Source organism: Lithobates pipiens, unplaced genomic scaffold (genome assembly GCF_037356315.1).
Source record: "Lithobates pipiens isolate NorthernLeopardFrog02 unplaced genomic scaffold, aLitPip1_a1.2 Scaffold_328, whole genome shotgun sequence".
In the NCBI taxonomy this organism is placed as follows: domain Eukaryota; kingdom Metazoa; phylum Chordata; class Amphibia; order Anura; family Ranidae; genus Lithobates; species Lithobates pipiens.
This window is the reverse complement of record NW_027507797.1, coordinates 52882-69636: the sequence shown is the minus strand read 5'-3', so window position 1 is coordinate 69636 and position 16755 is coordinate 52882. Positions and strand designations below refer to the sequence as shown.

The following is a 16755-nucleotide window of genomic DNA, read 5'->3' as shown; positions in this document are numbered from 1 at the left end:
TCTGATTGGACTAGGTGTAGTGTGTGACCTCACCCCACTCAACCTCATCCATTTATAGAACCCATTCAATGCACAGTTTTCTCTGAATAACACCCATGAGGAGGGGCCGACCTCCCGTGTTCAGTAAACAGCGGCTTGGCACAGGACTCTCGGAAGTGGAAGGGACTAGAATGATTCTTTATAAAACACTGGAACTGGACACGATGACCATATGTATCTATTAAATATGTAGAGTACAAGCAGGAGGCACTCACCTTGCGCACCATCGCGCTGCCATCGTTTATGAGCTGGGCCAGCATCATAGCCACATTGTGGTCGATTGTTGTGGAATGATCCGTCCTCTCCCCCGAGTTCCCCACAAATGTTCCGAGGGCAAACACAGCCGCCGTGCGGACCTGGATGATAGGAGGATTGGCTTAGTATTCCCTGTGCTGGATTTAAGGCTACATTCACATGGCAGCACTGAGAATCAGTAAATTCTAAAAACTGTGCCCGAGCCAAATGCGTGTGGAAAGCAGCCTCTAACCAAATTCGTCTTCTCTACAAAGCCATGGCTGGGTGTCGCTGCTCTTCATCAGAGCTTCACATGCAGATAGAGCTGGTGACTGACCCTGGAGACAGATCTTGTGCGCCCGGGGTCAGCATTTCTGCAGAGTTCTGATGGCACACATTATTCACTGCTGTCCACCTGTGTGAATGTAGCCTAAGAGGACCTGTCAGGATGGAGACATGCAGCAGCTTCCATTGTAAAAGGGGACTGTGAAGGGTTCCTCTCACCTCTGGAATGGAGTCTGCCAGGAGGCTGTAGAGCTTCTCATGGGCACTGTCCCGGACACCACACCAGCGAGCGGCATCGAAGTTCTGCCAGATTCGACCCAGACAGATGGCCACCCATTGGCGGAGCAGAGGGTGCGGATCATTCAGTTGCTCCAGGCAGATCGCAATTAAGTTTCCCTGTAGACAGGCTTCCTGGGGGGGGGGGGAGAAAGATGACGATTAGCAGTGAGTCAGTATAAAGGGGCCCTTCCATCCAAAGCACATATCTCAGTATCAGAGGCCGCCAACACCTGATCGGGGGGGGGGGGGGGGGGGGGGGGGGGGGTAGGCAGAAAGGGCGACAACTGAGCGGGGAGGGGCAGGAGGAGGGCGACACCTGAACGCACCTGTCCTGTGGTGTAGTTATTCACAATTACTCCCAGAATGAAGGCCGTCATTGTGCGGTGCTCAGCCTGGAAGACACAGAAGGATCAGAGGATGAATAACAGGTAAGAAAAGTATACAATAAATAAGGAACAAAACTATCATTTATAATAAACCTGTACTCTAGGGTAGGGTAACTTGGCAAGCACACCTGGATGGAGGGAAGCCACGCCTCCTGACCTTTGATCTTCAAGGGAATACCCTGACCACCCACCCCCACCAGACACAGTGGGTCCCTTGCAATGCAAGGGTTAAATGCTCATTGAGTCTAGAGGTAGAGGAATGGGTTTCATTATCTTATTCTTCCTCTCCTCGCGCTCCTCACCTACAATGCAGGACTAGCGGTGTCACATGGTATACTGAGGAGAAGAGGCTTTGGGGGGATGGGAAACACAGAGTGGAGGAAGCCGACTATTACAGCTTATTTTCCTAAACACTTAGACTTGTTTGTGCCCGGAGTGGGGCTTTAACTACCCAGCATCCTCTGCACAGAAAATGGAAAATTAGAGCAAAAAAAAAAAAGGAGGTGATTGACTCTCCCTCCTTTCTTCTTGTGGTAATTATACAGATCGCTCATGGCACACTATTGGTAGGAAAGGAGCTATGTCAGAATTGGGGGTTATTGGTCAAGGTTCAGATAACGATAAACTTTTTACTGGCTTCCTAATAGAGGAGCGAAGGAAAGAGAGAAGAACTGGCCACAAGGGAACCATCCATTTATAAACAGGCCGGCCCATTGTATGACCCTGATATGCCCCTTATAAAATCCCTCAAAAACAGAACTTCATCTACACAGCAGAATTGGTATTTGCAGGTTTACTGTGCCAAGCTTCTCTTCAATGCCGCCTTCAATACAGGAATATAACTATCTCCAGTGATAACGATCGTTCTGACACTATACACCGAAGGCAATATCTGCTTCATAGAACTGGTCTGAATTGGGTTTATGACAGTTTCATTAAAAAAAAAAAAAAAAGAAAAAGTCACATCATGAGATATGTTAGGAGGAGGATGACAAACTTACCGGCATGTACGGATCTGCAAGAACAGACAGGAAATATTTGTGCCCGTTGTCTTTCACCAAGTCTGCCTGGCATGACTGCAGTCAGAGGATGAGGAAAGAGAAGAGAATTATTCATTGTATCATCGTAACCGGTATGATCACTTAAATTACTCCTGTCACACCCGTCTATAGGGCCGAAGCATGTGAACCCCCCCCCCTCCATATGATGGAGTTCAGGTATCTCCAGTGAAGGGTTCTGGTAATCCTACATCATACAAAGACATTGGAGACAATTGTACTCTTCCATCCTTGTGGTAACAGTTTGAAAACACCCTTTTCTGTCCCACAATGCACCATAAAGACATGTGCCCCCCTCTGTACAAAGACAGCTCCATAAAGACATGACTGTGCATCCCTGTGTACAAAGCCAGTGCCATAAGAACATGACTATCCCCCCCCCCCCGTACAAAGCCAGCTCCATAATGAAATGACTGTGCCCCCCCCCATGTACAAAGCCAGTTCCTTAAAGACCTGACTGTGCTCCCCCACTGTACAAGTATAGCTCCATAAAGACACAACTGTGCCCTCCCCGTGTACAAAGTCAGCTCCATAAAGACATGACTGTCCACCCCATGTACAAAGCCAGCTCCATAAGGACATGACTATCCGCACATTCCTCTCAGAAAAGTAGAGGAATGTTATCGCCACAAAGAAGAGCAACCCCATATTAATGACCAGAGGGAGAGGGAAGGCATCTCTACAAAACACATGGTGTGACCAGATTTGTGTGGAGGAACTCCAGTGTCCTCTACAGATCTCTGACCTCAACCCTACTGGTCACCTGACCTCAACCCTACTGGTCACCTAACCTCAACCCTACTGGTCACCTAACCTCAACCCTACTGGTCACCTAACCTCAACCCTACTGGTCACCTGACCTCAACCCTACTGGTCACCTGACCTCAACCCTACTGGTCACCTGACCTCAACCCTACTGGTCACCTAACCTCAACCCTACTGGTCACCTAACCTCAACCCTACTGGTCACCCATCCTAAACCCTACTGGTCACCCAACCTCAACCCTACTGGTCACCCAACCTCAACCCTACTGGTCACCCAACCTCAACCCTACTGGTCACCCAACCTCAACCCTACTGGTCACCCAACCTCAACCCTACTGGTCACCCAACCTCAACCCTACTGGTCACCCAACCTCAACCCTACTGGTCACCCAACCTCAACCCTACTGGTCACCCAACCTCAACCCTACTGGTCACCCAACCTCAACCCTACTGGTCACCTAACCTCAACCCTACTGGTCATCTTCGAGATGGATTGGATGAGAAGACCTGGCTCACAATCGGTGTTCTAACTTCAGTACCTAACCTTACAAATGGGCACAAAAATCCCCACAGACACCCTATGAAATCTTGTGGAAATCCTTCCCAGAAGAGTGGATGATGGTATAGCTGCAGGAAAGGGGCCACTCCTTATTACTGCCCAAGGGATATCAAACAAGCTTATATACTGTAGGAGTGATGGTCAGGTGTTCACAAACCTCTGGCCATCTATTACATCTCAGTTAAAACCAAGTGCTAGGCTGGCTGCCAAGAGCCTTCACTTACACTGTCCACAGCGAGGATTTTGGCCCAGATGAAGACGAGGAGTGGGCGGAGCTCTCGCGCTGAGCTCTGCAGTAGTTTCAGGACATAGGGGAAGATTCCCACTGATAACGCCTGTGAGGAGAAAAGACAAGAGGATAAAACCAGCTGACCCAGGAAAACACATCTCCGGATTTCTGCTTGAGAATACAAAAGTTAGTCTTGTGTGGCAAAAACACCACTGGATAGGCCAATATGTGATTGGGCCAGAGGTACGCAGTAGCTATTTTGTTCCGGGACGCATGCACTGCTGACTCACAGCAAACAAAAGGACACAACGCATTGAAGATCTGCAAAAACTGGATCTGGTATTTAATGTAAAATCTATCATAATCTGGAGTAATTTCTCTTATGGCTGAGCAAAATATCTGGGCATTTCCTGGGCTCTCTATGGGCTGTACATTCTCAGAGCTGTGCATTTACTGGGCTCTCCATGGGCTGGGTATTCCATGGGCTGTGCATTCTCTGGCACATCTGTATCTCTTGAATCATCAATGTTCTAGGTTCTTCCCTTTAAATTTCTCTGCAATTGAACAGCAGCAAAGTATTTCCGCCACCATCAGAGCTGTCATCGGCATTCACTCTAAATCAAGTAATCTGTATTCAGTCACTGCGTACAGGATCCATCTACCAATCACAGCTCAGACACTCACCAGGCTGACGGCCCAGGGTCCCAGGTCCAGGAATCGTCCCAGCAGGTCCAGGGCACGCAGGCGATGAACCTGACTCAGCAACACCTGAGATACAAGAAGTTGTTAGACCACAGCCGGCCACAAATGTCCAATTAGAGCAAAGAAAGAGCATTCTATACCATACAGAGCGGGATCGGGAGACAATTCTGAAGGACAAATCTATGCAGAAGAAAAATCTGAGCAGAATGAAATGTTTGCTCTCCAGGTACCACACTGACGCATTACTTCATTATATAGGTTTAATGACTTCATAAACCTTTTTTCCACTTCTGTAGTCATTTTGGACTTGGGTGTCATACCCCATCTATAGGTAGGGTGTCATTATACACTTAGGTGTCACACCCCATCTATGGATTTATGGAAGGATAGATCTTGTTCTCATGGGTATCTCAATGTGTATAAATGGCGACCACCCCACCCTACGCCCCCGTGTGAGGGCAAGGTTTCCTGTATGGGGATGCTCAGTCCCCCAACCCCCCCCCCCCCCATGTAGGGGCTGCACAGACACAACTTTTGCTCCCAGTCTGACATGCATTTCTCTGAACACAGACTGTGTGCATGGGGGGGGGGGGCTGGGCACCTACACGCATGTCCCAGTCAGAGCAGTGCTGTGTCCCAAGAGACATGAATGGGGCGGCCTGCATGGAACACCTGTACATCCGATTAGCCCAAACAGTGCCTCCATGTGGGTGCAGGCTGTGGTATGCCTGTATAAACAAAGCCTATCAGTTAGAAAGGGGAGGTAGTGCGAGGACACGGCCCCTACCTGTAGGACAATTGGCAGTTGCTCCGGTGGGTTTCTGTTCTCCACACCCATTGTCAGCCAGACCTGAAATGCCGTCAGCTGTTCAGCGAAGAACGGGCTGTGCTGTAAGAGGAACACAGGATGTGAGAGGCAGACTCAAGCTCCCCCCACCATTCCAACATTCCCCCCCCCCCCCACCCACCCTTCCAACTTTCCCCCTCTTTTTTTATTTATACACCTATTTTTATTTATACACCTTATTTTCCATGTCGTGTCAAGGCTCCACTGCCCCACAGCATATCGGGGTGCTGCAGTGAACAGAACCCACATAATGACATGGGTGCCGATTCCTGCATCATTCCACAGTGAGCCCAAGGGGGCTGATGGTGTACATCGGGGGGATAATAGTGTACCACCAGGGGGGCTGAGGATGTACCTGGGGGGGGGCCCTGATGATGTACCTCAGGTGGGTTGTGGGGGGATGATTTAACTCCAGGGGGGCTGAGGATGTACCTCAGGGGGTTGGTCCTTAACACCTGGGCTCACAGTAAACGTGTTGAATGAAGCTGGGCCTCAACATGGAAGAGAAGGACTGGTATTTCAGCTGGAGTTCCCTTTTTTATTGTAATGCATGGCTGGGCTTGGGCTTTGCAGAGGTTACCCTCCAGCATACAAGACTTCCATCTTTAGGTTGCACCTTGCTGGAGATTTTTCCCTTACTTGACGTTTGGTGAAATCTTTGTCACCAGGACAGTGAGGGGAAATCTCTTCCGGGTCCCAGATTGGTTTGACTTTAGGGTCATTACATTCACACTCGGGGAGTAGGACTGACCCCCGGCCTCCATGTGGGAGGACTGAATTTCCATACCTGGAAGGCCGTGCCCTCTTCTATGATGGTCGGCAGCTGAGAAAGACAAATATCCACGGCCAGATCCCACGCCTGCCTGAAGGGAGGAGAGAAAAGACGAATGAAGATTGAATAATAATAATGAGAAACATTCATCATCCTGATCTATGCAAATCAGTAAATGCGTTTACATCTGTCAACTGCCACCCCTCCCCCGTAATAATGAGGGGCCGGGGGCGAAGTCCTGGGGGGGGGGGGTTGGTATTGATGACGTCCATTTTTAAAAGTTCTTTCAGAATTCCTAACGTTCGCACTGGACCCGCAGTCCTCCCTCCTATTTGCTTCAAGCAGCAATTCCCTTCCCCCACACTTGTATGGAAATGCCAAAACCTAGTTAATCTCCGGGCAATTATTACCACCAACACCCCCCCCCCCCCACCTAAGTTCCTCCTCCAGGTCCCTAATACTGGGGCCATTTTTAAAAGGGGCAGGGGGTCACTTAGTCCAGCACGGTAGATGGAGGGGGTATGACATCACAACTTCCTCTGATCTCTGACATCCGGGAAATATGCTGGTGGCTACGATGGGTCACAGGGGGACCCTCCGCAGACTGCTGCTATCCCACAAAAATGTGACAACTTCTCCTCCGAATCTGAGCAACACCCCAAAGAGTTTTATATCCAATGGAGGGGAGAGGAGTCACTTGTAATATTTGTATTGCTTTGTCCTCATTGGACCTACATGAATATTAATGAACCTCCTGCAGACCACTGACCCCCATCTAACCTTGGGGCAAAGACTGCATTGCAATACAGGCCTCTGGAAAACTGAAATTAATATTAAAACGACAGAGGGGTGTGGCCACGTCGGCAGGGGCACGCCCAGACGTCGGCAGGGGCGCAGGCACGCGTCGGCAGGGGCGCGGGCGCAGGCACACGTCGGCAGGGGCTAGCCCAGACGTCGGCAGGAGTGCGGGCGGGTCCGGGCGCAGGCACACGGCGGCAGGGGTCCGGGCGCAGGCACACGGCGGCAGGGGTCCGGGCGCAGGCACACGGCGGCAGGGGTCAGCTGTCAGAGGTGTGTGGCTATGTTATCACACATTTCTCATTTACTGGTTATATATGCAAGCCATTAGTATCTACTATGATACCTTCCATGATGTCCGCCCGGCTCTGACAGCTTGCCTGTAAAGTACATGTGTTGCTAGGACTCCCCCTATGTTCAATCCCTGTGATACCAGCACAGGATATGAGAGGACAATGGTGTCACCAAAACACATTTGAACCCCTTTTCACTGTCTCTGCCTTTATCGCAGAGAGATTCTATCCCTTCCTGTCCTTTGCGACATGCTTTGTATCTAAATCCAAAACCATAGAATAAAAAGTTTAAGGCCCCTTTGACACTGGGGCGGGAGCGGCGTTGGCGGTAAAACGGTGCTATTTTTAGTGCCGCTTTACCGCCGGTATTCGGCCGCCAGCGGCCGAGAAAAGGTTAAAACCATCGCAAAGCGCTTGCCAGCAGTATAGCTACCTTGCCCCATTGATTTCAATGGGCAGGACCGGTATATACACCGCTCCAAATACTTTTTTTTACCGTCCTGCTAGCGCACCACTCCAGTGTGAAAGCCCTCGGGGTTTTCACACTGAAGACACAGCAGCGGCTGTTTCAGGTTGGTTTACAAGCGCTATTTTTGGCGTTATAGCGCCCCAGTGTGAAAGGGGTCTTAGGGGGGTGGTATTGGATATTGTGTGGGGCGAAGTGGCGGAAGGGAAAGGGTGGGATATTGTGACATAAGTTGACATCTGCACACATCTCTGGCAGTTAGCGGGAAGAACATTTTGAGGTTCGATCATCTGATATCATTTAGAAGACATGGCGGATGTGAATGGCGCCCGGCACGCAGGATGCGGTTTCCGATCGGTGATGAAGCCGGGTCTCAGGTGTCACTCCGTGTTATAAAATCACTGAGTCATCCCAATCATCGCGGAGTGGAAAGTCCCGGCACTGAGGGGGTTAAATAATCCCGCTCCTGTCTAATAACCAGGGAGATTAGCGATCGATCTCCTCTGATGGACAGGATGATCTTTTTATAGCTCCGGAATTATCAGCCGGCGAGTGATTTACTCCCCAGGAGGGAAAACATCCAGCTGCGGCGGAGATCCTCTCACCTCAAAAGGGTCAAACGGACCCCGACTTCTGCCTAATTAACCCCCCAGCTGCTGCAGAGATCACCCCCCCCCCCCCATGGACCAACCGGCCCCTGACGTCTGCCTAATAATCCCCCCCTTCCCCCAAATGCTGCCATGCTGCGGAGATCCTCTCTCCTCATAGGGGATAATCAGTGGCCTCTCTGCTGCTGGCTGCTAAGACAAGCTGGGGCGGAGATGAGGGGTGTCACAGCTGCAGGGGAGGTGTGAGAACCACATTAAATGGCCTGGCAGGCCGGTGCCAGACCACGGTCTTGTGTTTCACCACAAGTGCTCTAAATGCTACATCTGCAGGACAGCATGATCTGTTGAAATACAACAGACTTACTGGCAGGATCACCAGGCGAAAATAGAGGGGAAAACAAGTCTAAAAAAAATTAAAACGAATGCAGCCACCACATCAAATGATTGATGATCTGTAATATAAGAAATGTGTGATTTTGGGAGTAATACAGATTTCAGGCCGACTCTCCATTGGTGTACAGAGATATCGGTGGGGCGGGTTGCGTGAACGTTTCCGACATGCGTGGTAAACATGACGCAGTGTGCGCCAAAGTCCCATCCACGTTCTAGGAAGGTAGGTGGATTTGGCACATTCTGCACCACTTTTGGAGCACAAGAGTCATTTGCCAGCGCCGGTCTTTATGAATTGCAGGGAGTGAGTATCAGAAATTGCAGCAAGTCAGGTAAAAGCCGGCATCATTTCCTGGCTGGACGTCCAACACCATCTAGCACTTTCCTCCCCAGTCTGACTGTTTCCTATTTGTACAACTCCTCCCAAAAAGCCAGCCTAGTACTTGCATCAGGACTGATGAGTACATGAACCTGCACCCCCTGCTGGCCCCTCCTACTAAGTATGATCTGAAGGCATTGCAGAGAGAATCATAGAGACCCAGTGATGTTATCAATGGGTCTGAAACTAGAAATGCAATACAAAAAGTTTTATAGAAAAAAAACAAAGAAAACACCTTAAGTTGATGAGGGAGGAGGAATCAGGGAAGGTGAAATATAAGCAGAATAAACTTCAGGTTGCCCACAGCTCAGTATAGCGCTTTGTAATTATACTGTAAATATATAAGTACGCTGTCCCTTTAAATTCATAAAAAACATAAAATTGTTATGAATAAATAAATATTTATCCCCAACAGTGACGTCAGTAGAGAATGAGACCGACAGACCCCCAGACATGTCCTCGCTAAAAACGTCAACACTCCGCCTTGCTTCCCCAAAACGCCTCCATGCCTCCCCAACCCAACTCCCCGCCAACCCTCCGCCTCGCCAACCCAGCCCAACCCTCCGCCTCGCCAACCCAGCCCAACCCTCCGCCTCGCCAACCCAACCCAACCCTCCGCCAACCCAACCCAACCCTCCGCCTCGCCTCCGCCTCGCCAACACTCCGCCTCGCCAACCCAACCCAACCCTCCGCCTTGCCTCGCCAACCCTCCCCAACTCAACCCAACATTCTGCCTTGCCTCGCCAACCCAACCCAACGTCTTGCCTCGCCAACCCAACCCTCCCCAACCCAACCTTCCGTCTTGCCTCGCCAACCCAACCCTCCCCAACCCAACCTTCCGTCTTGCCTCGCCAACCCAACCCTCCCCAACCCAACCTTCCGTCTTGCCTCGCCAACCCAACCCTCCCCAACCCAACCTTCCGCCTTGCCTCGCCAACCCAACCCAACCCAACCCTCCCCAACCCAATCTTCTGCCTTGCTTCGCCAACCCAACCCTCCCCAACCCTCCGCCTCGCCAACCCAACCTTCCGCCCTGCCTCGCCTCGCCAACCCTCCCCAACCCAACCTTCCGCCTTGCCTCGCCTCGCCAACCCTCCCCAACCCAACCTTCCGCCTTGCCAACCCAACCCAACCCTCCCCAACTCAACCTTCCGCCTTGCCTTGCCAACCCAACCCAACCCAACCCTCCCCAACCCAACCTTCCGCCTTGCCAACCCAACCCAACCCAACCCAACCCAACCTTCCGCCTTGCCTTGCCAACCCAACCCAACCTTGCGCTTTGCCTCGCCAACCCAACCCAACCCTCCCCAACCCAACCCAACCTTCCGCCTTGCCTCGCCAACCCAACCCAACCCTCCCCAACCCAACCTTCCACCTTGCCAACCCAACCCAACCCTCCCCAACCTTCCCCCTTGCCTCGCCAACCCAACCCTCCCCAACCCAACCCAACCCTCCCCAACCCAACCTTCCGCCTTGCCTCGCCAACCCAACCCTCCCCAACCCAACCTTCCGCCTTGCCTCGCCAACCCAACCCAACCCTCCCCAACCCAACCCTCCCCAACCCAACCCTCCGCCTTGCCTCGCCAACCCAACCCAACCTTCCGCCTTGCCTCGCCAACCCAACCCAACTCAACCTTCCGCCTTGCCTCGCCAACACTCCGCCTCGCCTCCCCAACCATCCACCTTGCCTCATCTCCCCAACCCAACCCTCTGCCTCGCCAACCCTCTGGTTCGCCTCCCCAATTCAACCCAACCCACAGCCTCGCCTCCCCAACCCAACCCTCTGCCTCGACAACCATCCACCTCGCCTCCCCAACCCAACCCTCCGCCTCCTGGTCGGTACCAATGGCTCCAAATATCAGATGCTAGCCGCCCTTGGTGGACTCATACTGAAGCACAACCCCAATACAAATGAATAGAAAGAAGATGCACAGCATGAAACATCAATACCGACTCAGCATGCTGGTCCACCTGAGCACGCCTGCGTGATGATGTCTGTGCCAAGCTTCCGCCCCTACGGGTTTTGTCCTGGTAGACATCCTCAGGGGAGATGGGAAATTGGTTTGGACTGGTTTGTTACTTATGAGCAGTTTCGTCGCTGTTGGTGATCAACATACACACTCACCGGCCACTTTATTAGGTATACCTGTTCAATTGCTTGTTAAAACAAATTTCTAATCAACTGATCACATGGCAGCAACTCAATGCCATTGGGCATCTAGACATGGTGAAGACGACTTGCTGAAGTTCAAACTGAGCATCAGAATGGGAAAGAAAGGGGATTTAAGTGACTGTGAATGTGGCATGGTTGTTGGTGACAGATGGGCTGGTCTAAGTATTTCTGGGGTTTTCACAAACAGCCATCTCTCGGGTTTACAGAGAATGGTGGGAAAAAGAGAAAATATCCAGTGAGCGGCAGTTGTGTGGCGGAAAATGCCTTTATTGCAGAGGAGAATGGGCAGACTGATTGGAGATGATAGAAAGGCAACAGTAACTCAAATAACCACTCGTTACATCCAAGGTATGCAGAATACCATCTCTGAATACACAACACATCCAACCTTGAAGCAGATGGGCTACAGCAGTAGAAGACCACCCTGGGTGCCACTCCTGACAGCGAAGAACAGGAAACTGAGGCTATAATTCGCACAAACTCACCAAAATTGGACAATAGAAGATTGGAAGAACGTTGCCTGGTCTGATGAGTCTGGATTCCAGCTGCGACATTCAGAAGGTTGGGTCAGAATTTAGAGGAAAAACAACATGACAGCATGGATCCATCCTGCCTTGTATCACCGGTTCAGGCTGGTGGTGGGGGTGTAATGGTGTGGGGGGGATATTTTCTTGGCACACTTTGGGCCCCTTAGTACCAACTGAGCATGGTTTACACGCCACAGCCAACCTGAGTATTGTTGCTGACCATGTCCATCCCTTTATGACTACAGTGTCCCCATCTTCTGATGGCTCCTTCCAGCAGGATAATGCACCATGTCACAAAGCTCCGATCATCTCACCACTGGACAATGAGGTCCCTGTCCTCCAATGGCCTCCACACTCACATCTCACCCAATAGAGCACCTTTTGGATGTGGTGGAACGGGAGATTGGCATCGTGGATGTGCAGCCGACAAATATGCAGCAACTGCGTGATGCCATCAAGTCACTATGGAGTAAAATCTGAGGAATGTTTCCAACAGCTTGTTGTATCTATGCCACCAAGAATGAAGGCAAAAAGGGGGTCCAACCCAGTACTAGCAAGGTGTACCTAATAAAGTGGCCGGTGAGTGTATATTTACAATTTTATTGTTTTATATGAATTTAAAGGGACTGCGCACCTAAATATTAACAATTTTGGACGTATATTTTGCATTGCAACACTTTTTTATTTATGTTTATTTTTTTTATGTATAATTGTGACCCCCAGAATCTTCTGTGTAGATCAAACCCACTTTGTCCCAGATGACACCCCCCCCCCCCCGAAGTGCTGGACCGACCCTGGCCCCTGGTTCTCACCAATTGTTGGTGACGCCTGGGTGACGTCGTGTGATGTGGGCTGGAAGGAGGATCCAGGCGTCAGCTTGCAGCAAAGTCTAGATCTGTATCCGGGGTGCGCTCCAGATTTAGGGGAACCCAGCAGAAGAACTTTATTAGGGCCATGAAGGGTGCCGCCACCTAGAAGAGCCTTCCATCACCTGTGCATGTGACAGGTTCTCTTCAGTGCCTCCTCCTGTGATCAGAGCAGAGGACGGCCAGCCTCGTCCTGCCATAATCCCCGCTTATTCAGGTCACTGTACTTGCTCCGGCTCTGAAGGTGACATTGCCGCGTTCCGGAAGGCGGTGAGTGACAGCGGATTGCGTTTCACTTGCCAAGATTAAAGATAAATCTCCTTTTAAGACTTCTAAGAAAAACGATCAAAAATCTATTTTGCCCTCAGATGGTAATCTCAGGAAAATTATATTTCCAGCGTAAATGTTCAGAGAAGTCGGAAGTCTCATCAGTAGATGTCCTGAGATGGGGGAGGGGCAGCAGATTACATGGAAAAGAACCCGGCTGACATCGCCATGTCAATAAAGTCCACAAAAACAGATGAGAGGAGCCGCGAACGGGAGAATTTACACGTCTAGCAGCTGTATGGAACCCCTCCTACCCTGCTTAAAGATTGGGAGCAGAGACAACCTGACATGCGGCTGCGGGAGGGGCAGCCCACCCATACACCGCGGCTGCGGGAGGGGCAGCCCACCCATACACCGCGGCTGCGGGAGGGGCAGCCCACCCATACACCGCGGCTGCGGGAGGGGCCGCCCACCCATACACCCCGTCTGCGGGAGGGGCCGCCCACCCATACACCCCGGCTGCGGGAGGGGCCGCCCACCCATACACCCCGGCTGCGGGAGGAGCCGCCCACCCATACACCCCGGCTGCGGGAGGAGCCGCCCAGCCATACACCCCGGCTGCGGGAGGAGCCGCCCAGCCATACAGCAGACTCCGGGAGGAGCCGCCCAGCCATACAGCAGACTCCGGGAGGAGCCGCCCAGCCATACAGCAGACTCCGGGAGGAGCCGCCCAGCCATACAGCAGACTCCGGGAGGAGCCGCCTACCCATAGAGCAGACTCCGGGAGGAGCCGCCTACCCATAGAGCAGACTCCGGGAGGAGCCGCCTACCCATAGAGCAGACTCCGGGAGGAGCCGCCTACCCATAGAGCAGACTCCGGGAGGAGCCGCCTACCCATAGAGCAGACTCCGGGAGGAGCCGCCTACCCATAGAGCAGACTCCGGGAGGAGCCGCTTACCCATAGAGCAGACTCCATTAATGAGGAGACTCCAAAATAATTGAAGCACTACCGCCCACCAAACGCGACCTATTCAAGAGACCCTTCTTGCTGTAACCACGCATTTTCGATGCAGTAGTCTGGTATTTAGGAGGTGCTGATACAAGGCGATACAACACCAGCTCACCGCCTGCTCTCAGAAGAACGATCCAAGAGTGGATCGTTCTTCAAAGAGCAAAGCAAGTGTAAACAAGGATTTAGAGTGGCACATAATGGCTCATGTATGGGGTATTGCTGTCAATACAGCAGCCGATATCCCCTCCCCAATCCCTATGAGATGCTGGAGAAAGTAACCCGCCAGTCACATGACCACAGATAACACTATTATGGGGTGCTTGCAATGTGTCTTGCTATGCATTGTGCAGAAGTGGAGAAGTTGTGGTAAAGTCAGTGGATTTGATACGAAGAGATGTAAGGAACACCGAATTGTAACTATTCTTATAAATGCCCCCCCCCCCTCCCCCACCCTGCAAAGAAAAGATCTGTGTACTTACCTATTTTCAATCCACTCTAGTCTAAACCAGTCACATGATCCCTCAGCTCTGTGTAAGGGAGCGGTGACCCAGCCATTGTTGCCGCACTCCCTCATCTCCCCTGCAGCAGCCGCTCACTGACACAAGGGAGCTGAAGTTGTGGGAACATGTGACCGGACCCAATTAAGAATAGGTAAGTACACACACCTTTTATATATAGGTTAGTTAGGACAGGTAGGAGGAGGGGGAGGGAGCATTGTGAGGAACAGTTGTAGGTTCTCTTCCACTTAAAATGTACAGAGAGATTTAAATTATGAACAAAAAAAAAAAAAAAAAACATACTTTATTACTGAAGCCAACTGTAAGGACTTACCACATGGCATGCATGAAAGTGGGGGGCAGCCGAGGACTGCTGACAGGCGTGCAATTGTACGACCTCATAATCCTCTCAGCCAATAGGAAGTTGCGGAAGAGGCTGGCCACCAGCAGGTCCTGCCGGAACAGCTTCTGGAAGAGATCTGAGAGAGAGAAGGGAGACTCGGATCACCGAGGATCAGGACAGCAGAGAATTCTTGCCATCTATGGCGCTGCTAACGCCAGTTCCGGATACAGCGGGGGAGGAGCTAAACTCAGTTTTTTTTTTTTTTCCTGTTTTCTCAATGAGGAAATTTCCCATCACTTCCTGTCCTGAACACAAGAGGAAGCGAGAGAAAAATTCTACAGACAACAGACACCCTACATGCTAAAGTGAGTGTAAACCTTCCATATCCCCATTGAGGGGACTGGCCTCAGAGAGGAAAAAAAAATTCCTCCAGCATAAGTTGTACCTGTTTATCTGCACTCTTCTCCATTCAAAGTGCAGAATTTACACAGGATCTCTCTGCTCCCGAAGGCAGGGGACGGGGATCTGTCACACAATGCACAGAGCAAGGAGCTGAGTGTAATCTGAGACATGAGTGCAGGGAATGGACACCCCCCCTCTACAAGGTGTTCTAGGGAAATATCCACAGCTAAGGCTGTCAGTCACCTGCTGTGGGCTTGGGGAGCCTAAGTACACACTGTAGATTAGCATATTCTTTATTCATATTTCAGGTCTGAGGGTTACAACCATAATCCCCCCCCCCCCCACATTACTTACCTCTGTGGGTGATTACCTCAGTGTCCACGCAGCCGGTGTGGTAGTCGGAGGATTCTGAATCCTGGCTCTTCTCTCAGATATATACAGTATACAGCGCTGTGTTCCGGTAGTAGGGTGAAGGGTAGGGAGGGGTTAAATACAGTGCAATCCAGAAAAGTATTCACATCGCTTCACTTTTTCCACATTTTGTTATGTTACAGCCTTATTCCAAAATGGATTAAATCCATTCTTTTCCTTAAAATGCTAAAAACAATCCCCCATAATGACAACATCAAAGAAGTTTGTTTGAAATCTTTGCAAATTTATTAAAAATGAATAAAAAAAGGAAAAAAATCCCACGTACATAAGTATTCAGAGCCTCAGGTGCATCCTATGACCACTGATCATCGAGATGTTTCTACAACTTGGAGTCCACCTGTGATAAATTCAGTTAATTGGACATGATTTGGAAAGGCACACACCTGTCCCACAGGTAACAGTGCATGTCAGAGCACAAACCAAGCCATGAAGTCCAAGGAAATGTCTGTAGACCTTGGAGACCGGATTGTATGGAGGCACAGATCTGGGGAAGGGTACAGAAAAATTTCTGCAGCATTGAAGGTCCCAAATGAGCACAGTGGTCCCCATCATCCGTAAATGGAAGAAGTTTAGAACCACCAGGACTCTTCCTAGAGCGGGCCGTCCGGCCAAACTGAGCGATCGGGGGAGAAGGGTCTTAGTCACGGAGGTGACCAAGAACCTGATGGTCACTCTGACAGAGCTCCAGTGTTTCTCTGTGGAGAGAGGAGAACTTTCCAGGAGAACGACCCTCTCTGCAGATCTCCACCAATCAGGCCTTCAAGTCTGGGCTCTGCCTGGGCCACTCGAGGACCTTCACAGAGTTGTTCTTGTATGGAGTTTGCCAAAAGCCACCCGAATGACACTTAGACCATGAGAAAAGAAATTCTCTGGTCTGATGGATCAAAGATTTTAATCTTTGACTTAAATGGCAAACACCATGTCTGGAGGAAACCAGGCACCGCTCTTCACCTGGCCAATACCATGCATACAGTGAAGCATAGTGGTGGCAGCCTCATGCTGTGGAGATGTTATTCAATTGCAGGAACTGGGAGACTAGTCAGGATCGATGGAAAAATGAATGCAGCAATGTATCGACACAGCCTTGATAAAAACCTGTTCCAGAATGCTCTGAACCTGACTGGGGCGAAGGTTCATCTTCAACTCT

The 16755-nt window shown here is 50.8% G+C and overlaps 1 protein-coding gene across 1 annotated transcript in view; it reads right to left on the bottom strand.

Moving 5' to 3' along the window:
* Positions 1-16755, bottom strand: part of LOC143955152 (regulatory-associated protein of mTOR) — a gene marked incomplete at both ends in the record, with an annotated part of 74428 nt that overhangs the window by 13237 nt on the left and 44436 nt on the right. The window contains 9 exon segments of the mRNA XM_077465246.1: positions 255-395; positions 778-969; positions 1164-1229; positions 2225-2299; positions 3830-3940; positions 4519-4602; positions 5324-5425; positions 6171-6246; positions 14766-14910. Of these exon segments, the coding sequence (XP_077321372.1) occupies positions 255-395; positions 778-969; positions 1164-1229; positions 2225-2299; positions 3830-3940; positions 4519-4602; positions 5324-5425; positions 6171-6246; positions 14766-14910 (992 nt within the window).